Below are 24,336 nucleotides of genomic sequence, written 5' to 3' on the forward strand. Positions count from 1 at the left end.
TATTTTTTTATTTTTGTCTGCGTGGCTCGGAACATGCACAGTCACACAGTCACTTGTTTCCTACTCAGGGAACCATGATTGCAGTCGTAACCCGATACTTTTCCTACATTTGGTCAGTTAATAATGTTTGATATTTTTTATTGACAGTAGAAAATGCTGTTTTAAACACTTAAAAATAAAGCTTCTCTATTTGCATCTGTGAATTATTAAAATGTTTTTCACACACTCAAAGTTTTTCTTTTAAAAACAGTTAACCGAAAGGTTATTTGGGGAACCCACAATGCTGCCTCTATGGAATCTCTTCAAAAACCTAATTTTGGAACATTTAGTGTAGCTCCAAATGAACTGAAACTTGAAAATGAATAGAAACCTCTATAAATTGTGCTAGAGTTTGAGAAGTGCAGGTGTTCTTTACTGTATATTGAACTCAATTGGTTTGTCATCCTCTTACAGCATGAACACAGTGAGTCGGATGAAGGACAGGTGAGTGTGTGATTCACACTGATGAGATTTCGCGAGGTTTGTGTTCTTATCATCATAAGCGCTAGAGTTACAAGCATCTCTTATCAGGAGTTTCCTTTTGTTTGGACATGGCTGTAAGTGCGGAGCATAATGGGTGGTGGATTTGTGGTATCTGTGAAAGGGTAAGATGATAACTCTCTGTTTGATCTGTTATTTGCTGCGCTTGAGCCAAACTGCTGTCTTACTTCAGCAGATGTCGGCTTCAGATGATTAATTCTCAGCCTCAGGCCAAGATTAATGCTTTGAAATAGCACATCGTCACAATCAAACCACACACATACAATATATATATATATATATATATATATAAAACCACATTTATTTGAATAAGCTGTTGAGATCTATTCAATGTCTCAGATGTTTCTCATTGACAGCATTGAGTTTCTATGGAGAGCAAATAGAGACATTGAGACAGTAGCCTGATCTTCTGACATTTCTCCTTTGTAATCTCACACGTGTCTCCTCGATAGAGAGCTAAGCGATGTTTCAAACTGTGCCTGATATGCCTGAAATTTTGAAGTAGAAAAACTGAAATAGTAATTCCTCGTAAAATGTACAATAATCTGTTTCATTTACAACTTACCACTTACAATTTATTTACAATTTACAACAGTGTCCTTATCAAAACTGCTTTAGGTGTATTGAAATTAGAAGAACAACTGCTGAGAAATGAACATGAGTTGTTGTTTTTGGTTTTGTTTTCCTGTTTTAAGCATTTAGCAATTGCTTTATAAGGGTTTATACTTGAAATATGAAAAAAAAATGCAATGCAAGAGATTCTCTGAAAACAAGAATCATTATCTCCTGATGTTGCGTCTGATTTGAGAATGTTTATTGAAATGGAGCAGAATGAGGAGGTGTCAGAGAAAAGGAGGAGGAGATATGGGAAGGTGCTCATCCTTCATATTTCATCTCCTGTGGTCAGTGGAAGTGTGTCTGCTTCTACCTGTGTGGGAGAAAGACCACGTCCCTGCTCATCACCGTCCCTCCTTCATTCACGCCTGCATTTACAAATAATGGCCATAATTATCTCACACATTGACGTGGATCATCAATGCATGAAGTAAGAGGCTTTTTTGGAGAAGTGCTTTACCCCAAATTGAAGGTACGATTCTTCCTGTGCTTTTGTGTTTTTATTGCATGTTTCATGTTTGGACAGATATTTCAGAAGCTCAACAAACTCTGTTTTTCTGTCGTGTCAGTATTTGACTAAAACAGCTTGTGTACTATTTGGTGATCTTATGCGAGCAGCAATTGAGTTTGTCAGAGAAAATTTGCTTCAAACTATTTCATTCTCGTGGTTTTATTTTTTTAAATTTCACTATTTTCATTATAACTCCCTTAATATTTTGTAAAATGTCTTTATTTATTTTATGTCAAATGATTCAAGCACATTTTGGGTCGTCATTTATCAAAAAATAACATTATTTGTAAACACTTGCAATGAGATTTCAATATTTAAATCCTAATAAATCCCTTATACTTTGTTTAATTTCCTTACTTATCATATGCCTGTTGATTCAAGCTAATTTTAGTCACCATTTACCAAATATGATATTATTTGTAAACAGTAAAACTGCACAGTTGTAAGGTATTTACATGATCTGATCATTAAAATTACTTTCATTGGTGGAACCAATTGATTTGGTCATTACATAATGTTTTGATTAGAGGATTTTTTAATTTTTTTAGACGAAGCTCATGTCCAAGATTTTCTAGAAGGATTATGGCAGTAATGAATCATCTATTACATGTTTATTACAACATAATGACTATCTCATTAAACGGATCTAAATTTGACAATCTTGGTTGTTAATTTTTAAATAGATCTGTTGCTTCAGTCTAGTTTATTTAACAGCCTGCACCGACTCATTGAGCGAGTTTAAGCGGGCGCCATCCGGTTCGGGTTGATCTCGTATCAACATGGTTGATTTGCTCCTCCCTCTGTCTCTCTAATCATCCCTCTTTCCTCCGCGTCCATCACTGCACTCTCCTCATCCCATCAGAGAGGCTCCTGTATCCGAGGTCTCTCTCGATCCTCTGCACTCCTGCCCAGCGACCCATGCCAAGAGGCAGACTCGCAGTCACACTCATGTCCTCAGCCATCGCCCCCGTTAAACCCTCCAGCACCGCGGGCCCCAAGGAGGTGGAGCTGATCCTGGTGAAGGAGCAGAATGGAGTTCAGTTCACCTCCTCCACCCTGGTCAGTCCCAGCGGTCAGACTCACCCGTCAGGGGAGGAGAGGGAGACCTGGGGCAAAAAGATTGACTTCCTTTTGTCAGTGATTGGCTTCGCTGTGGATCTCGCCAATGTCTGGAGGTTCCCCTACCTGTGCTACAAAAACGGAGGAGGTGAGAGAGACTGGCGTCATTGAATGTTGAAATAGGTGTGAAGTCTGAGATGAGCTTGTTTGGTCTTTAAGCGATGCGGAGGAAATTGATTTAAACCTAGTTGTAGAGGAATATAGATTTACTAGCAATTTACAGCTGAATAAGTCGGTGAAAAGAAATGTTTAGTGAAATGTTAACATGTAATGATATTGAGCCTGTAAAACCTTGATAAACCAATATTGTGAATTCAATGTACGTTTCCAGTTTGGACAAGGGTTATTGTAGTTAACTAAAACCATTATACATTTAAAAAACAAAAAAAACTATTGTTACTTGAATTACAATGACCTTCAACTTAAAAAAAATCCTTCAACTAGTTCCCAAAGCAACATTTATCATTTTGATTAATAGCTAAAATAGCAAACTGACACTGATATAAAAGCAAGGGTAGCTTTATATGGACAGTCCACTTAAGACATTCTACTAACTAAATATAACTTTGCAACTACGTGTCAACTAGGAGTCATTATCAGTAGACTGTAGCTTAATATTTTAACTTTTCAAGTTATGTCAGCCTATTCTACTAATCTCTAAACTCTAATGAGAGTTAGTTGACATGTAGTTGCAAAATTGCTACCAATAAGATCTAAAGTGGACTATCAAAATAAAGTGTCACCAAAACTAAATTGACATATCAATAAAAAGGATCAGAAGGTTGCATACTCTATAACTGGTTGGTTGGGTTGTGGTTGTGTCAGGTGCTTTCCTGGTGCCGTACCTCTTCTTCATGGTGATTGCTGGGATGCCGCTGTTCTATATGGAGTTAGCGCTCGGCCAGTACAACCGTGAAGGAGCAGCAGGAGTCTGGAAGATCTGTCCTATCTTTAAAGGTAACGTGACCTTTAGCTGTTGTGTCTCGTTTATTGTGTAATTTTATACAGCTGGCACGTGTACGTCTTAAGATGACACTGCTGTTTTGATCAGATGTTCACTGGCTCTGGAGGCAGAAGGTGTTTGTGTCCCCGAAACGAACTCATCATGACAAACTCTAGACAGGTGCTGTTTATCTAAAGCTGAAATCATCTGCAGTCAAATGGAAGACAGAAAAATTGGCTTTTAGAATGAAATTTGCCTGACAGACCAGTTGTTGGTGGATTGCAAATTTTGCGTTACTTCACATCATGACGGTGGCCTGACACAAGCATACAGAACATATTGAAGCTAAGTGACCTTCACTCTCAGATCTGCACTGTTCCAAAAATAAAAATAAAAACTTTGTTATGGGATGAGAAGCTTTCTATAAAGAATGTATTATTCTCTAGTTCCTTAGAAAATCATCTAGCTACACTTAAAAATAAAGGTACCAAAAGGTAGGTTCTTGCAGCAATGTCATAAAATAACCATTTTTGGTTCCCTATAAAACCTTTCAGTGAACAGTGAATTGTTTTTCTTAATTTAAATAACATTTTTATAATATAAATATTTTTTTCCACTATAAAGGACATTTTGTTCAATGAAAAATTTGCATGGATGTTAAAGGTCTTCATGGAACCATCAATGCTAATAAATAAACTTTATTTTTAAGAGTGGATGTGCTTTCAAAATTCCAGAAACTAATGTGCTGATCTGAAGAAACTGCAATGTCACATTGAGGACTTTTATTATTCACCAAATAATGAAAAGTGAAGAAGATGGCTCTTTGATGAACCTTTTTTTGAACACCTTTTTTTTTTTTTTTTATGTATAAGTTGTTTTAAATGCTGCTTTGGTATAAATGTTCATGCATGTTGGATTTCAAGTTGGTAAATCGCGGTTCTTCAAAATAACATCTTAAATATATTCTGCTTGAAATGTAAAAACGTCCAACACCATACATTCTTTTCAAACAGTTTATTAATCGAAACACAGTATCTAAAGCTTTATTTTAAACACACTCTGCATGGTTGACAAAGCCATCATCTGTTTCCTAAATACGCCTGTTTTCCATATCCGTTACGGGCTGTCAAGCATATCGCGGATGGAGAGAGAGAAGGAGACGGACATTTTAATCACAAGCTTGGCTCTCTGTAAGCCTGCCACTCAACGAGAGATTACTGTAATTACCGCTGATCAACATGTTTGCTTCCTCAGGATCGATGCTGGGAATCACACATGTGCTGCTAATATATGACGGGAGAATCCTGCTGTTTTCTTTAAGACAAAGAACTCAGTTTGAAGGGGCCATGGGGGTTTGATGGCAGTGGAAACTAACTCTGTCTTAAGTTCATGCGCAGAGACCCTGATTTTGAATCTTAATTGCACCTCATATGTCAATTTGGTTGATTGATGTGCTAAATAAGAGGAACTTCTTCGGGAGTAAAGACTGAGCTGGACATTTAAAAAAGTGAAAACTTTCCACAAACAGTGCAGCAAAAAAAATATGATATTATATTATATTATATTATATTATATTATATTATATTATATTATATTATATTATATTATATGATATTATATTATTATATTACTATGATTTTTTGTTGTTGTTCCTTTGGATCTGCTTTGGATTTGCTTTTTTGTGCTTTTTTAAGTTTCCAAGTTATGTATTTTCTCGAACACTACCTGGTGTAACAATCCTGGCATAGTATGCTAAATATACGCACCATGGTGATGCTGGAGTGACCACTCAATACATGGTCCAGATCAGCCTCCTGACAGCAGATGGACTTTGGGCATCGTCATACATCATCTGCACTTACACCAGGTAATGTTTCCGAACCCGCTCTTCACCCCAAACTTAGCGGGTTCTCGACTTCTTCCACCAGTAACGGTAGTACTGTTCGGTCCCCTCGCCATATCGGCTCAAATGCATACGAATTTGGACTTATTATGGGCTCAACAGTTCTGTCAAGTTCATCTTCTTCCATTTCAAAACAAATGTGTGCTCAAAAAGTAAAGAACTGTTTAAATTACTTCACTGGCCAACGGAGCAAACCAACCCTGTGACTGACGTCATACGCTGTGGTATTTTTTATTAAAGTGGAAATCAGTTATCATAAATCATAAATAATGTAAACTTGAACGACTGCTTCATTTCCACTTTAATACTCACTGTTACGTTGCTTTATCGCAGTGTTTCCCAATCCTCTCCTGAAGGACCCCCAACACAGGAACCACAAAGCTGCCCTGGACTGTGTGGAGGAGTTATTTTAGTTCTCCAAGGTGGTCGATGTTTGGAAGATTCACTAGAAGTTCACTGATCTGCCACCGAGCAACGTGTGATGACCTCACACTCATGGAAGGGTTTTGGTGTGGGCTGGACGAGGACAATTCGTTTCCTCATGTCCAGAGGGGATCCCTGTTGCAGTCTAGCGGAGTTCATCAACTTTGCTATCTGGGTGGATGGATTCTCCTTTGAGTTGGGAAATGCTGAAGAGGAGAACAGCGCGACCGTCCAGCCCCACCCAACATCCATCGTCATGTCGCCAATTCCATAGCCCAGCCAGCCATCACCGACTCACATGAACATTTAGCCAGAGCCTACCAAAGACGAGGAGCTCAAGCCTGTCACGATGAGAGAGCCAGAACCTGAAAAAAGGACAGTGCCAGCCATCACCCCGGAGCCTGAGCCCCATAAAGAGTCTGACCATAGAACGTGGGATACCTGGTGGATTATGAGGCTATGGACAAGGACCCCACCACTGAGGGTGAGCTGAAGTTGGACTATGTGGAGTGTAATTATTTGGAAAGTTTAGAGGAGGAAGTCTCCTTTTTTCTCCCATCACCACAGATCCGCCCAGCTTGTGCCCGTGTCATCACTGATCTCCCCTAGTTCAGAGTCCACTGTGTATTCGTCATCGCTGGTCCTGTCCAAATCTGAATTACTTTTACATGCAGAGCACTCGCCCAGCCTCCCTCTCCCACCCCCTCTTCACAATCCAGTCATAATCTTTGGCCCTGACTCTGCTGGTTCCCTACAGTCCATCAACATCTCCAGGTACCCCTATCAAGTGTGCAGATCTCCCACGGGTCCTCCGGTTGCCAGCACCGTCTTGGCAAGAGGTTCCCATAACTCCGCCTTCAGCTTCACTCCACATCGGCCAGTCGACTCACAAGCTCCGCTTTGGCTACTCCCTCCCTTGGCTTTACCCAGAACCTTCATCATTCTGCCTCTGACTGTTCAGTCGTCGTTCACATATTCTTTCAGGACGTCAGCTACACTTATTCCCTCCATCCGTACGGCTTCACCAGACTTCTCCTTCCCTCTGGCTCCTCCTCTGTCCTCAGTCTCCACATTGCAACCTCAGTCCTCAGGCTCCTTGGCTACACTTCCATCGCTCGTCATGGTGGCTTCACAGTGGTCTCCTTAGCCATCAGAGTCGTTCAGCCACGTCAGCTCTCCGTCTGCGCCCTGGTCTACTTTGGTCTACTGCCAACGATTCCATCTCCGTCGGTCATTGCCATGGTCCCTCCAGCATGGCTCCTCCTTCCATCAACTCCAGGAGTTTGCCTACACCTCAAATGGTCTCCATCTTGGATCCTTCCGCCATCAGCTCCTCCCTGGATTCTGCCACCATCTGCTTCTCCCCGGTCCACTCATTTGCCCTCCTGCCGGTTTCCAGTCCTTCACCATCCCTTTGGGGTGGGGGTGGATAGTTCTGTCACACTTTCATTGTGTTTGGTTCTCATTTTCAAGGAGTTTACATCCTGTTTCCTTTGTTTCTTGTTCCTGCCATTATTCGTTTTTATGGTTATTCATTAATTAGTTCACCTGTTTGCATTCAAATCATTAGCATGTGCATATTTATGTCCTTCAGTTCCTTGTCTTCATTTGTCTGGTGTTGACTTGAGTTTTAATACTCATTGTTATGTTGCTTGATCATGCCGGGATATCTGATTTTGTTTATTTGTTTAATAAAGCATCAACTTATTTGAACTTTCATCGTCTCCTCTTAGTCCTTTTTGGACAAAGATTATTGGAGTACGAAGAAAAAACTATTTCAGTCTTTCTCACGTTTAATTCAATGTGTTGCTTGCCATTTCTTTGTAGCTGTTTAAGGTGCCGTTTAAGGATTCTCTTAAAAACGAATACAATTTTACATTGTAGCTGACAATACTTTTGACATCAACTCCTACATTTGTCGTCATCTAATATCCCAAGATGCAAAGATCATTTAAACCCATTAAATCCAGGCTGGTTAGTGCTGGTTTAGCTGGGGAAATGACTTACTGTAGCTGATAAGGATGATTGATCAGCATGTTCATTATAAGGCTGACCAAGGAAATCTTGCTTGTTAAATTATTTATACACCAGCATCAAAACATAACTTGGTGAGCAGTCATGGTCTTTACAGTAGTCCTTATTCACGTCAGGTTTGCTTGGTTTTCTCAGGTGTGGGCTTCACGGTAATCCTGATCTCCCTGTATGTGGGATTCTACTATAACGTCATCATCGCCTGGGCTCTGTTCTACCTGTTCTCATCGTTCACCAGTGACCTGCCGTGGATCCACTGCAACAACACCTGGAATAGTCCCAACTGCTCTGACCTCAATGATACTCTGCTCAACGACACGCATAAGGCCACGCCGGCGCTCGAGTACTTTGAGTACGGCCAGCACAAACACAAGCTGTCATTACAAAAGCATTTCACAAATAGGCCTACAGAAAACCCCCTCTACAATCATTACTGTGCAGTCAGCAAGAACAATCATCATCTACACTGTAAAAAAAAATCATGTAATTTTAACAGAATAATTCTGTTGCAAACAGTAAAAATGCAAACATATTTACAGAACAACCGTACATTTTACAATTTAAAACTTTACAACAATTTACACAAACAAATTACATTTTAAAAATCCAAACAACGGTACATCCAACAGCCCCTTTCTCCTGAATTGGGAAAGGCCACTATTTTTTTTTTAAACCTTTATAATATACTGACATCCACCATAATAACATGGGTGTTAAAGAGAAAGACATGATGAGTTAAAGTTCTTCACAAGTGACTATAGCCGATAGCCTGGGAAAACCCAGACCACTCTCAGTTGTAACTGAGTTAGGGTCTGGCAAAGCTCCATAGACAATTAATTTCCACAGGGGCGTCACCAACGGACGTCGCTCAAATGGCTCTGGGCGCAATTGGATAGAGCTAAAACCAATCAGAGCGACGGAGAAACATCTGAGACTCTCAGCAATTCTCTGTTTGTGTTTTTCAGGAAGATGTAGCAATGGCTTCTGACGACTTTTGCCGTTTTTGTAAATTACAATTTTAAATTGCTTGAAACAGACGCGATAGCTGATTCAAACGAGTGATGTTCCACGGCGGCATCCATCTCTGTAATGTACAAAATCTGTGTCACCGTCGCTGCTCTGTCGTCATCGTGTAAAGCCCGCCCCAACGTTTCTGATTGGTGCCGCGATTTCGACAGATTGGAAATGGGTTTCAATGGGCTGTTTGCCAGACCCACTTGCAGAGCAAATCTAAATTTGCCGGAAGTGGTCTGGGTTTTCCCAGGCTATATAGCCGAGGCACAGTAAATACGAATATATAGAATACCCACAGTGTCATACACACACAACAAAAAACAACATCATGGTAACATACATGTCACTAAATAATGTAATAAACATTTAACAACATAAGATGTAACATAAAACCCGAATGTACCTGAACGATAATAAAAATGAAGAAGAAACATAACTAATACAAGCAAAACCCATCAAATTTGATTATGGGAATGTCAGTATACAGCTTTCACTGTAAAGTAATGTTCTTTTTTACTTCCAAAAACCTTTTGGAATTTACTGTTAACAAATTAACAGATTTTTACAGTCTTTTATAGTTAAAATTACAATCAGTATTTGTTTGCTCTGGTGTCTCTTGCACCTCCAGACGAGGCGTGCTGCACCTTCATGAGAGTACTGGGATAGATGACCTGGGTTTGCCCCGCTGGCAGCTCACCGCCTGCCTGGCCGTGGTCATTGTGGTCCTCTACTTCAGTCTGTGGAAGGGAGTCAAGACATCAGGAAAGGTTCGAGCTCTTACACAAACTCTAATATATATCTGTCTTGCCAAACTGATGTTTTGCTGGTGTAAGTGTACAAAATCCCTATAAAACAAACCTGCCCAAACAGACTGACCAGACTTGGAAAACAGGTAACTAGAAAATTCCACTTTTAGCACTTACCACAAACAGTATAGCAACAATTGGTATTAGTACCCTCACTTAGTATGAAGAGATCAGAAAATGGTGACCATCAGTGCTATGAGGCCAACACAAATATTAAATGAGCTGTTTTTATTTTATATTTACTTTATAAGAGTTACATTTTGTTTTCCCCACCCTGTTAAATACAAAGTTCTGTCATGAAACTCACAGGGTGGCGTATGCTGCCAGGTCCTTAACTCAATCTGCTTGCAATCACATCACTCTCTATAGGGCACAGCTGATTGTTTCCTGCTGTATCAGTAGCCAGTGAGCTTGCATGCTCAACTTTCAAATACTGGTCAGCATTTTCAGTTAGCAGATACTTTCAGAAACCCTCCACCTTCCCTAGCTCCACCTGTACAGATCTGCTGCGGGTAATATGCTATTTTGTACAGCATCAGCAACATGTCTTACTTGCTCACAGCAGTGTGTTGTGTATGTTTTGGCAGTAGCAGCAGTAAGTGGTAGGAAGTATCTTTGTGACCAAACACTGGTATTTTTTATATATTTATTATTATAGGTTACTGATTTATTCATATTTAATCATTTATATATTTTATATTTGATACAGAGCAGAATAACAGAACTTGGTGAATGCAATCAATCTGACTATTTTTTGTACAAATTGCAAAAATCATTTTTCCTTTCCATGGAAAGTGTCCAAATTATTATTATTTTTTTGTATTGAGGGGAAATCGTGCTGAAATTGTTCTGCACAAAATGTATAACACTTTTTTGTTAAATAAAAGTTCATAGAAATTTATAATTTACAAATTTGTATGAATCTGAGACTACTGAGGGGGGACAGATTAAAAGTACGACTTATTTTCATGCATTATTGTTATGTTAGATAATCTTTTAAAAATGTTACTAATAGACATCACAAAAAAAAATCTATGTTTCTGATCGATTAGACATGCTTTCAAATGACGTATTACAACACTACTCATGATTTCTTTAAAAAATCCGGTTTGCGACTGTCATGCAACTTATCTGTTTTCAGAAAATAAGTGAATAATAGACTGTTGTTTGGTGGTTTAAGCATCATATAAATACGATGCATTGATGTTGTACGTTGACATTCATGATATATGTGTGCAGGTGGTGTGGATCACAGCCACAATGCCTTATGTTGTCCTCACTGTCCTGCTCCTGCGTGGAGTCACACTGCCTGGAGCCATGGATGGCATTAAAGCTTACCTGAGTGTGGACTTCCTGCGGTTGTGTGATGCTCAGGTATACACATACATACGTGTACACACACTACCATTTAAAATTATTGGGTTCAGATTTTTTTTAAAGAAATAATTTTTTTCAGTAAGGATGCAGTAAATTGATCAAACGTGACAAAGACATTTATAATGTTACAAACAATTTATGTTTAAAATAAATGCTGTTCTTTTGAACTCTGTATTCATGAAAGAATCCTGAAAAATAAAATGTACCATGGTTTCCACAAAAATATGAAGCAGCACAACTGTTTTCAACATTGATAGTAATAAGAAACGTGTCTCGAGCAGCAAATCAGCAAATTAGAATGATACCTGAAGGATCATGAAACTGAAGAAATTATGCAAAAAATTCAGTTTTGCATCACAGGAATACATTACATTTGCAATATTACAATGGAAAACAGTTATTTTAAATTGTAATAATATTTCCCAATATTGCTGTTTTTACTGTATTTTTTAATCAAATGAATGCAGCCTTGGTGAGCAGAAGAGACTTCTTTCAAAAACATTTAAAAAAAAACTAACAACCCAAAACTTTCCAATGGCTAGTGCATCTCAATATATCATAGACTGCATATAAAGCTTAGTATTTGTATAAAAAGGCTAACCCATAATACTAAAATAAAATGTCAAATTGTATTCAAAAAATAAAACATTTAGTATGCTTTATACAAAAAACGTAGGGAATACCTGAACTACATAACATCTCCATTAAATGCACATGCATATAATTGCATTAAAGAGCAGCTCTTTATTGCTCTTTGAAAACCAGTGGCATTTATACAAATTTGTTTTGATCAGTCAATAGCACATTCTCAGATTCATATGTGTGTGTGTGTGTGTGTGTGTTTACCAATCAATTTCTTGAACGCCTCATAAGAATCGCTCATGTCATCGTCATCAACAGGTGAAGTTACTATTAACCTTAAGTAAGTTTTTCCACGATCCACGATTCTTTCCCGGAGGACCACTTGGCAAAGAGACCTCAAAGCGGCAATTTCAGAATTAGATTAGACACATGTGTGCAGCAGCAATTTGCAAAATTACCCTGTATTCACAAGTGTCTTTCATCTTTCTGCTGAATGAGTTTCCTGCAATTATCTCTAATGATAGCTGTTGTGCGGGCCCTTTTGTGCGGCCGGCCGGGGCCGTTTTGTGTCGCAGGTCTGGATCGAGGCAGCCACGCAGATCTGTTTTTCTCTGGGAGTGGGGTTTGGTGTGCTAATCGCCTTCTCCAGCTACAACAAATTCAGCAACAACTGTTATAGGTGAGCAAAGCCGAGTCATACTGGAGCAATAACGCAAACAGACACAGCGGGATTCACGAGCGACACACACACACACACACAAACGCATTTTCTCACACTTTGTATTGCTGAATTAAAGCCCCTTTGATGCTTTTTAGCACAGAGGCTTTTTGCATGTTCATCTTGACATCGACCGTTTCATCAATCTCAGACTGAACAGAATAAAGCCGCCGATGTTTGTTTGTGTTACAGAGACGCCATCATAACCAGCTCCATAAACTCTCTGACCAGCTTCTTCTCTGGGTTTGTCATATTCTCCTTCTTGGGTTACATGTCACAGAAGCACAACGTCGCTCTAGATAAAGTCGCCACTGATGGTGAGTGAGTGTGTTTGTATTGTGCACTCTCAGAAAAAAAAAAGTACAAAAGGTGTCACTGACACTGCATTCAAAAAAGACTAATATACAGTCTATATTTAATTACTAATATGTATATTTAGGGTACTATACGTACACTTTAGGGTTACATATGTTACAAATGTGTACCTATTTAAAAGGAAGGCTGCCACCTCTTATACCTTTTTTTCTGAGAGTGCCATGTGATTGCTTACAATGACTTCAATGCATTGTTTCCACAGCATTTATTAATGTTCATTCAACATGTAGCACAATTTTAACATTTCAAGTTGTATAAATTAACATGTACATTTACATATATTCATTTAGCAGATGCTTTTATCCAAAGCGACTTACAAATGAGATTATTACATGAAGAATACATAAAAAACATTTATCAATGTATTATGAAGAATAGTATAGTTATAGTTCATGATAACTTAAGTTAACAAATTTAATCTTAATGTAAATTGTTACCATTACATTTAGCTGAAGAACATGATGCCTATTTTCTTGGCAAAATCTAGTTTTGTTAACTTAGTTTTCATACTTAAGCAAAATTTCCTAAAACATTAAATTACTGTAATGCAAATAAATAAATAAATAAATAAAACATCTTTCTCATTAGTGTCATACATAATTTAAAAAATATACTGTAGCATATACAATTTTTTATTTAAACTATTTAGGTAATAATATTATTATTAACAGTATGTTTTATATTTCATATATTAGATGCTCAATGCCTCATGTCCACTGTGAAATAAGCACATGGCACTGACTTCCAGATTGATCTCTTTTAAAGCTTAAGTGTCAGAGTCACTGGAGCCGGTGTTCATTGTGACACTCTTCCTAAACACCAGCGTCTGGAGACAGAGAATGATTTCTCTGAGAGCAAAATCGATGTGTGCGTTGTAGAATGTCAGTGGAATCCAAACATGTCGATTTGTCTGAATCTCAGCAGCATTTCTGTTGGTCTGATACATATTTTCTGGAACAAATGCAAAACTAATTTATGTTTTCTTATGAACTTTAAAACCTTTTGATCACAGACTTCTGCCTAAATGCTGAAATATTTTTTCTGACAAATATTATGCTATGACTCAAAAGTTTGGGGTAAGTCAAATTTTAATGTTTTTGAAAGATGAAAAAAAAATATATATATATATTTTCAATATTATATATATAACAGTATTTCGATTATATTTTAAAATGTAATTTATTCCTGTGATCAAAACTGAATTTTCATCATCATTACTCCAATCTTCAGTCACATGATCCATCAGAAATCATTCTGATATGCGGATTCGCTGCTCGAGAAATTTCAATGTTGAAAACATTGATACATGCTATTTTATTGGATTCTTTGATGAATATATTTAAAATATAAATATTTAATAACAATATAAATGTCTTTACTGTTGCTTTAATGCATCTTTGCTGAATGTATTTTAATGTATGCTATCATTCAGAGAGTGAAGGAAAATCATAGAAGTGTTTAAATAGCATCCCAGGAAAAGGTGGGGATGTTTTTTTTATTTTATTTTCATTGTACAGTGTGTTGGTGAATAATTTGTATTGATATGATTGTGATATTCTAATAAATTATAGACTAATACAGTAACTTAGAGCTGCTTTCTGCAGTTTTTAATACAGTGTATGTAAAGGTGTTGAATCTTTGCTTTTTGCTTCCCTCCAGGTCCTGGTCTGGTGTTCATTATTTACCCAGAAGCCATTGCTACACTACCAGGTTCATCAGTGTGGGCTGTAATCTTCTTCATCATGCTGCTCACTTTAGGAATCGACAGTGCTGTGAGTCGATGTGATAGACTTATTCTGTCCATCTTACCTGCTCAATCTGAAACCAAACTCCAGGTTGCATGTATTTACTGTATTAGTGCAGTACAGTGTTACTTAATGCTATTCATTAAGTGATGAATGGACGCTAATAAACACAATGCCCTGTCCTCATAGCCTGGTAAACCTGGTAAACTTTGTTTTTCAGATGGGAGGGATGGAGTCGGTGATCACGGGACTCATCGACGAATTCAAATGCCTGCACAAACATCGAGAGCTCTTCACGCTCTTCATCGTAGTTTCCACGTTCCTCATCTCTCTCATCTGTGTCACAAACGTATGTGAGAGGCAAACAGCCCTTTAATGAGGCCGCTCTCATCTAATGAGCTTTTCATCTGATTATGAAGAGTCTCTCAAAGACTTATTGGGCGAATGTGTCAAATCTCTCTGTTCATCGTGATCATGTTCTTCTCTTTGGTTTGGTCTCATCTCACTTTTCTCTCCAGGGTGGGATCTATGTGTTTACCTTGTTGGACCACTTTGCCGCCGGGACATCGATTCTGTTTGGAGTGTTGATTGAGGCCATCGGCATCGCCTGGTTCTACGGTGAGGCTGATTCCTCTTCTTACATGTCCAGTGAAGCTGATGTGGCATTAGGGCTCTGATGGGCTTTCAGACGGCTGTGCTCTGGGGCCGCTCACGCTCATTAGGCTCCCAGGGGTCCTGATATGTGGCTTATGGACTCATATCTGTCTGGAATGAGGAACGGTTTACTCTTCTTCACACGGATTTGAAAAACTACTTAGGAATTTGCCATTCAATTTTAACGCTATATTGATCTACTTGTAGTCAAGAAAACATTTTAATTTAGTTTAACAGGATGTACTAAAATAAACAAATTATATATATATATAAAATACATTTAAAAAATGATAAAACAGAAAATGAGAAATATAAAAATAAAAACTATAATATCATCTCAATGATATAAAAATAACTCGACTCTGCTAGCACTAACGATATTTGGGTTTTACTAAAAGTCTTTAAAGAGTTACAAGAAATAATAATACTAATCTGAATGATGGTCTTCTGGGCAAATGAAGAGAAATTATGATTAATTACCAGTAACCACAAAAGTAATATTAGTAGTTAGTTAGTCAGAAATTATTATTATTATTATGATAGAACCATGTGCACATGCTAGGTCCTATTAGTAGTGGCATATATTGAATACAATGTTGTTGTTTTAACAATACGAACGATGGCCCACTGGATTAATAATAATAAAAAAAAATATTATGCATAACTATTTAAAATGTTGGTAAATCTGTCTGAAGTGGATACAAGAGCCACATTGGATTGCTCAAGAATGTTTATATTAGTATTTAGCCGTTATTTATCCCTTAATCAAAGATTTACAACTTACAAATATATACTGTAACATTTGATTAACTGTGCTAAGTAAGGGTGGACATAGACTATTGTGGTTACATAATACGATTGTATCCTTAAAGCTATGGTTAGAAATTATTTTCAAATACTCAATCCCTAAACGTTTCACGCATTGATTTTGTCCTCGAAAAGACATTTCTTTGCTTTTGGCAAACTGGCATGTGGTTGGAGGAATGTGATCTTTGCAAACATACCTAAGGCAACAAACGATTCTTGGAGACCTGAACTTCAGCGTGACTCCATAAGCTCCGGACTGAGAGATCAGCATCAGAGAGAGCAATGATTGAACCTCTGGACCTTGAGATAGCAGGTCACAGGCTGATGCTGTCAGTCAGGCCAAGACCGACCAGCCTGAGGCTTCAGTGGCCTTTTTGGAAGTTCCGTTTGCTGTCGAACACCTGTGCGTTTGGCCCTCTGCTCGTGACTCAGCTCTGCTCTCGCTGTCGGCTGCATTCAGACATCAAGCCTTGATCAAAGCCCTGCGGCCAACCAGACTCACAAAGCAAGAGATCTACATGGAAGCCACAATGAAGTTTGCTTCCGATCAGTTTGTCATTTTTGTCAAGTGCACAACTCGAAGTGATATTGTTTCATGTGGAACATGGATTAATGGTGTCACTCAATATTGGCAAATTCATATATTAAAATATGTTTTTAAGTCAAGTTTGCCTATGAAGTTTATAGGGGATAGAGGGGGCAGTTTTCATACTTATTATGTTTTCTTTCATAACTCACTGGCTACTAGAAATCTACATGCCATTTTTGGCATACAATGATACATATTTACATGTTCCAAATGTACACTATCATTCAAAATGTTAGTGTCATTAAGATTTTTCTTTTAAAGAAATTTATATTTTTATTTAGCAAAGATGCATTAAATCAGTCAAAAGTGACAGTAAAGACATTCTATTTTAAATAAATGCTGTTCTTTTGAACTTTCTGTTCGTCAAAGGATTCCAAAAAATAAAAAGTATCATGGTTTCCACAAAAGTAAAAAGCTGTTTTAAACATAGACGATAATAAGAAAATATTTCAGCATCAGCATTCAGAATCAGCATTTTATAATGATTTCTGAAGGATCATGTGACACTGAAGACTTTAATAATGATATTGAAAATTCAGCTTTGCATCACAGGAATAAATAACATTTTAAAATACATTACAATAGCAAACCGTTATTTTAAATTGTTATAATATTTCACAGTATTACAATTTTTTACTGTATTTTTGATTAAATAAATGCAAACTTGGTGAGCAGAAGGGACTTCTTTTTAAACATATGGAAAAATCTTACTAACCCAAAACAGAGATTAATGTATCACTGATCTGTCATTCAGAGAAAGGACACATCAGAGTTCACAAAATGCTATTGATACAATTGATTGTCACAGTGGTTGGAGAGAATCACCTGTTTGCCTCTGCTCCTTTGTTTTCATTTTCCCGCCATAATCAGTTACAATGGATATTAAATTAACCATCACAGCTGTTCATCATTTAGTTCATCACCATGTGTATTTAAGTTCCTCGCCTCACCTCATTCTTGTTTCCAGTATTGTTTGTGCATGGCGCACTGTTTCGAGTTGTTGGCTTATGTTTAATAAAGACTGTCGTTATTGTACCTTCTTCTTCATCTGTTAACTTAAACCATTACAACTGTATGTGTGTTTATAGTCTAGTGCCTTTTAAATATTTAAAATTAAAGTCTTTAAATAGATATTTTAAAGAGTTGGATTTCAATTCAGTTATACAATTTTCAATTCTTACTTTTTGTTACAGCTGACCTCACAGCCATGACAATATCTCGGATTTGTTTGGTGGGAGCTGCAGTATCAGTGATATTCATGTTCATATTTAACCAACAACCTTTTTAGTTTGGATTCAAAGGAATCAACAGTTTGGAGAGCAGAAGAGACATATTTGACAAGGGAAAAAGGATAAACTAGACTAAATAATTTGAGCTTCACCTTCTGGACATTTACCAGCATGTGTGTTTTTAGGTGTGGATCGCTTCAGTGATGATATCGAGGAGATGATAGGACAGAGACCTGGCCTCTACTGGAGACTGTGCTGGAAGTTTGTTAGCCCATGTTTCCTCTTGGTACGTTTACAATTACGATACCTCTTTTAAAAACACAACAATGCAAATAATTCCGTGCCATTTGTATCATGAAAACTCCCTTATTTAGCATTAAACGATACTTGTTTTCTTTTCCCTTCATTCAGTTCATGGTTGTTATCAGCTTTGCGACGTTCAACCCTCCCAAGTACGGTTCCTATTATTTCCCCACATGGGCTACGATGGTGGGTTGGTGTCTGTCCATATCGTCTATGATCATGGTGCCTCTCTACGCCATTTATAAGTTCTGTTCTCTGCCGGGAAGCTTTTGTGATGTAAGTATTCCATGCGGTGAAAAAACTTTATCGAAATTAATTAAGTCAAGTCAGATTTATTCTTATAGCAGGTTTTAAAATGCAGATAGTTTCAAAGCAGCTTCAAGTAATATTATTAAATCAATAATGCAAACTTCATCAATTATGAAACTACTTAAATATCAGCTGTAAAGCAGCGCTTCTGAATACAACAAATTCATAATTTAGCTCAATTCAGTTCAATAACATAGTTGATGTTATAAGTTAGTGTCATTATCAATTCAGCTCAATTCATTTTTAAAAATGTGTTCTCATCCAATAGAGGGTATGCACATGATGTCACAGTAGACAACATTCAACATTCAACATTCTACAGTACACAACATTCATGTTTTAGAGTGAATGCAGCGAATGTGTGACCGGAGAAATAGGATCTAAACCAAGTGAGAGGGACACCAGTAATAACAATAGACATTAAATGACCAGAAATGGTATCGAAGGCCGCACTTAGATCAAACAAGATAAGTATAGTTAAGAGAACAGAATCAGCCGCCGTCAACAGATCATTGGTAAGTTTTACCATGGCAGTCTCTCTCTGTACTATGTAGTGGATGGAAACCAGACTGAAAGTGTTCAAACTGATTTTCCAACATTGATTGTACAAATAGATTCATCAAGCTATCTTTTTACAGTCTCCCGAAAGCTACAGACAAGAGAAGCAAATAGATCACAGGCAATTTGCAGAAACAACTAGAAACCTGTCACCGAAATGCGAAATGCATTTTGTGTCAGATGTGTTTAAAATCATAATATCACTGGTAAAATCATACCCTAGGCTATATTTGATATTAATATTGTATTGTAATTACATATTTACCATCTTATATTCTTACATATAACATCTATTATGATGAACCTTGTGTTTTACAAAGGGGCAAGGTTGGATAATGTTAGACGAAACCAGTTTTTCTTGCAAAGCAAAGCAACTCACCGGTTGCCTTATGGTGACACCTATCCAGAGATAACTTGTAAGGTTTCTACAAAATATTTTGAAATGTCCAGAATATCCAGTGATGTCCTCGTCACTTTAATTTCACCATCAAACCCTGCCTTGAAGTAAGGCCAAGTGTGAAGTGAAGCAAGACTTCTTAATACACCATTGGCGTTTACAGAAAGCTTCTGTCTATAATGCCTTAGTCCTTTAACAAGTTAAAGGGCTGGGCGATATAAACAATGATATAAGTGATCATCTAGATTTATAGTGTTGTTTAGCAGAAGAAGTGTTCACAGGCTTTGCTTTATATTATCACGGCATCGATAAATGTCATGAAACATGATTCCTGGCCACATGTCAGTGTCAATGGACCACTGGTTCTTTGGCAACTATTAAGGGTCACTGTCGAGTCTAACTGTCTTCAATTTAAGCAGATAACTGTTTGTTTTACTCCCGATTTTGCCGTTTCCCATACTAAAACCAGCCATGTTGCAGGAAGTTTTGCCACTCAGACTGGCTGAGGGAAAGTGACATCAATGCATACTATAGTATCAGAGAAGCTGAATCGATAATATTACTCAGCATTCATTGTCTTTTTTTAAACCTACTAATTTCTACTACTAATTTAACCACTTCTAAAGATTCATCTCTATGCAGAAATTCCAATGCATTATTGTCGATATTAACATCCTTGCAGTCATCTTGTTGTTTCCATGATTCGGTGTGAATGCGTTGCGCTATTATCTCGACAGAAACTGGCGTATGCCATCACTCCAGAGACTGAACATCACTTGGTGGAGCGTGGGGAGGTCCGGCAGTTCACGGTAAGATCTTATTTTCAGGATCACGGGTTGAAAAAAATCAGACCGCTGTTTCATGTGTACTTGGAAGATTACATAAATTTTATGGGTGAACTTTCAATTATGCTAAACATGACATTTTACTGCACCGTTATCACAGATACAGTACATGACTTTTAGGGCAGGCCGATCCTCAGTGCAGATATGCTGTGATTGTTCTAACCTCACTGATTTTCTCCTTAAGAGTATAACTCTTCAGTAATGCATCTGTAAACGTTTGATCTGTGTGTCTTTTTTCACACTCTCAAAAGCATAGATTCTACAGTAAATAGAACATTAAAGGGTTCTTTCAGACGCTTCATATGTAGAACCTTTTAGGGTTTCGCGTCATGAGATAATTTTATGGATTTAGTTGTAATTAATGAATTAAGTTTTAATTCACCTGTTTTAATTACATTTTATGAATTAAACTGCTCGTAAACATACTTTATCACTAGAAAAGTAACTTTATTTTAAGGGGGTGTAGGTACATCTTACTACATGTACTTACTATAGTAATGAAAGTAAATTATGCATAATTACAAGTAAATAACCTTATAACAAAACCTAACCATAACTCTATAGTAAGGACATGTAGTACTACATTAATATTACTCTGTACTTATTTGAATAAGTACAATGTAACTACGTCACCTTAAAATAAAGTGTAGCCAAAATTGTACATTGTACTTATTTGAATAAGTACAATGTAACTACGTCACCTTAAAATAAAGTGTAGCCAAAAATTTAAATAACACGTTACACATGAAAGTATTATGCAATAATTTGAGGCCTTTCTACTTATATAGAACCTTTTATATCATTTTGGCTTTAAAGTTGAGTCCTAAGGCCGTGTGTCCACCAAAGCGCGGCTGACGTGTTTTTTCAATTGGAGCGCCGCGTTTTTAAAACGCCATGAGCGTAGGCGCTGAGTGTCTTTTTCACGCTGAAGCGCTGAGCGTTCGGCGTTTTTTTACAGGTCGCCGAGAGTTGAAAAATGTTCAACTTTGGGTAAAACGCAGCGCTCATCACTGTCACTTTTTACCCAACCGTCCAATCACAGTGGAGGATGGGCGGGACTAACACCACACGTCCAACGGATATTCTGTATCATAGCAACGAAGCGTCTCAACTGAAGAAGAAAAAACAGCAGAGCGCCTAGCATTTTCAGCTGGCTAAAAACGCTTTGATGGACACACAGCCTGAGGGTACATAAAAACAGACAAGTTTTTCCGCATACAGGCGGCAACGTTGCCAAAACGATCCCCCTAAAAATGCTGTCTTCTGCTGCCAGGCCGTTGGCGATGTCACTTTGTAGAGAAACATTAATACACATGCCGTTTTCACAAATTCACATTTTGTACTTTACACAGAGACGATAACGGTATAGTTTTCAATAACTATCACTTTGTAACTAATTTTCAGGCCCCCAAAACGCTGTTGAAAATAGGGGAAGAATGACGAAAACACATAAAAAGTTTTTAGTTGAAAACGGTGTCATGTAAAAGATCACTAACAGTGCATATTTTCTGTAAAGCAACTTCAAACCGACGTTGTGAAAAGCTTTATCTATATGAACATGACTTGTTTCTCACAGCTTCAACACTGGCTGGTGGTTTGAGCGGCACTCTACATGGAGGTTACGAAGGCACCGGAGGACTCGGCTTGGCAAGAGCAATGCGTGTCAGTGCCAACAGAAGCGTATTACTAGTTGTTTCTTTCTCGCATAATCGGATGTGGCTGTTTCGTGACTTCGATCACAATGTGGTTGACATTCTGTCAGTATCAAGTTTTACTCTTCACTATACGATGACTGTTATGATATCTGATGTTGTCCCCACTGAATTATATTGCTAATTTATTTCTTCTTTTTTGTGATCAGAGTACAACTGAGCCTTATTGATAAATGTGATTGAAGTGTCAAAAACTGTACAAAATAATATTTAGCAACACTAAGATTTAGAAAAGTGTAAATAGTGCTATTGAAAAAATAAATCTATCCTCTTTGTGTCTGAGAAGTGCAAATGCATTTATGAATGAGCAGCAAGTTCAGGTTGATCACAACAAGTTTCATGCTTGCTTACAGTATCAATCAGATGCATATTTAATGTATTTATGACGTCCCAGAGAAGAGCTCTCTTCACAGAAGACTTTAGATTGCAATAAGGTTTAACCGTTGGTCACTTTAAAAATATAATTAATGGGCGCCAACAATTGCTCCATGTTTTCAGAACTGCAGAAAAATGTATCTGCATGCAACAACATGCTATGTGTCAATCACTGGTTCTTTTTTGGGCTATTAACATACACATTTTTGCAATTACTCCATGCGGTGAGAATCTTCCAAACGACAAAACACAGTGGCATTTATGGGATTTCTGTCTCTCTGAGTGTTGACATCCACAACTATACTACTGGAGATTTATTTACATAAAAGTTTATTATGAATATTTGAAGTCTTAAAATTGAATGATGTCAGTGCCTGCTTAAATTTGTCAACTATTGAGATGTTAATAAAGAGTGTTTATGTAAAAAAAAAAAAAAAAAAAAAAGGAAAGAAAAAAAAAGGGAAAAGGGATTTGATTGTTTCTCAACACAAACACTTCACTTCATTGGAGTCAATATTTGTGGAAGAGAAGTACTGATTTCATGCTGTGGACATATCACAAAATAGACAATGAATATAACGGACAAAACCAGTGTCAAACAAATTCAGTTTAGGACATTTTATTCTATTGTATACATAACTTTTTTTTTTCTGTTACTACATGTTTCAGAACATTCAAAAGTACCGTTCCCATGATGTTTGCAAAATGATAAAATGGAATGTTCCCTTAATGTCCGCATAACCAAGAAAAATATTTTTGAATCATTTAAAAACTTTTCAAAACCTAATATAAACATTAGCGAAACGTTCTTAGAACAAGTTTTTGTTAGCTGGGTATACCATAGATACTTAAAAACCGAGTACCAAAACTACACAGTACTGCAATTCCATCATGTCGGAATCTTTAAACAAATCTTAAATATTTTCAAGAATATTCTCAGGCTTTTGTTAATTTATCATTCTACTATAGATGATTCTCATTGCAATTATTTTATTTTGAAATGAAAAAAAAAATTACCTCAAACAAATTGGTCTCCTAATCTATTTATCATTTGTTATGAAATGTGCTAGACCTTTAACACAAAAGCAGGAACTAGATAGCATTATTATGCCACATAGAAGAATTTAACAGATTCAAAACCAACTCTTCCTACAGTGCCAGTGTAAGTGACCACAGGAAAACATTTGTGTCAGTCTGTAAACAAATGGCAACAGACACAAAAGTAAATGCAACTGTAATTGGAACTGAGTACTACATTGAAAGAGCATTGGTGTAAACATCATTTTAGCTTGTACAATTTTTTGTCAATGGTAATCGACAGTGTGCCACAGATGTTGTCAATAACGTTTAACTTGTATTGAACCTAGAATGTTGACAATATTAGATAGCAAGGTTCAAACTAAAATGTGTTATCAGCAAAGTGTTTTGCTAAAACTGTCCCTCACAGGCTGCAGAACAGTGGTATAAGCTTATCATTTTGGTGATTTACTTCCTGACTAAATATATTCTGACACAATATAGGCTAATACTACAAACATGGACCCTGAACATGATGTTAAAGTCATTACGAAATCAAAAAACTAGTTTTTTATGGAATATTGCAGTGTTTATTATAAGTCATTCATCCTTGCACATCTTTTTTTATTTATTCCTGTTTAATCAAAATAACTGCAATTGCAGCAATATCTCTTCTGTTCACTGTGATGTGTTCACTGGCATGAGGGTGGGACAACCTGTCACTCACATGAGACTGACCAATAGGAAACTACATCTATCCAATCAATTCCATGTGGACAAAATCAAGTCCCGCCCTTCATTTTTTCTTGTAAGCCGCTTCACTCCTCATCTTATAGTAG

At 37.2% G+C, this 24,336-nt stretch overlaps 1 protein-coding gene across 1 annotated transcript; it reads left to right on the plus strand.

Moving 5' to 3' along the window:
- Positions 1–1,445: 1,445 nt before the first annotated feature.
- On the plus strand, positions 1,446–22,902 carry slc6a3 (solute carrier family 6 member 3). Its single transcript, XM_079626008.1, has 15 exons — positions 1,446–1,627; positions 2,529–2,873; positions 3,611–3,742; positions 8,224–8,437; positions 9,728–9,866; positions 11,145–11,279; positions 12,440–12,543; positions 12,775–12,899; positions 14,617–14,729; positions 14,923–15,051; positions 15,221–15,320; positions 18,167–18,267; positions 18,393–18,560; positions 20,286–20,357; positions 21,970–22,902. Exons 2-15 carry the CDS (start codon positions 2,585–2,587, stop codon positions 21,991–21,993), a joined length of 1,845 nt encoding a protein of 614 aa, XP_079482134.1. The 5' UTR covers positions 1,446–1,627; positions 2,529–2,584; the 3' UTR covers positions 21,994–22,902.
- Positions 22,903–24,336: the final 1,434 nt, after the last annotated feature.

Source organism: Phoxinus phoxinus (genome assembly GCF_949152265.1).
Source record: "Phoxinus phoxinus genome assembly, chromosome: 10".
NCBI classification, from domain to species: domain Eukaryota; kingdom Metazoa; phylum Chordata; class Actinopteri; order Cypriniformes; family Leuciscidae; genus Phoxinus; species Phoxinus phoxinus.

Coding starts and splice junctions, on each gene's coding strand:
- slc6a3 (XM_079626008.1), top strand. CDS start 2,585: ATGCCAAGAGGCAGACTCGCAGTCACACTCATGTCCTCAGCCATCGCC. Junction 8,438..9,727: donor CCGGCGCTCGAGTACTTTGA/GTACGGCCAGCA, acceptor TTGCACCTCCAG/ACGAGGCGTGCTGCACCTTC. Junction 15,321..18,166: donor CGGCATCGCCTGGTTCTACG/GTGAGGCTGATT, acceptor GTGTGTTTTTAG/GTGTGGATCGCTTCAGTGAT.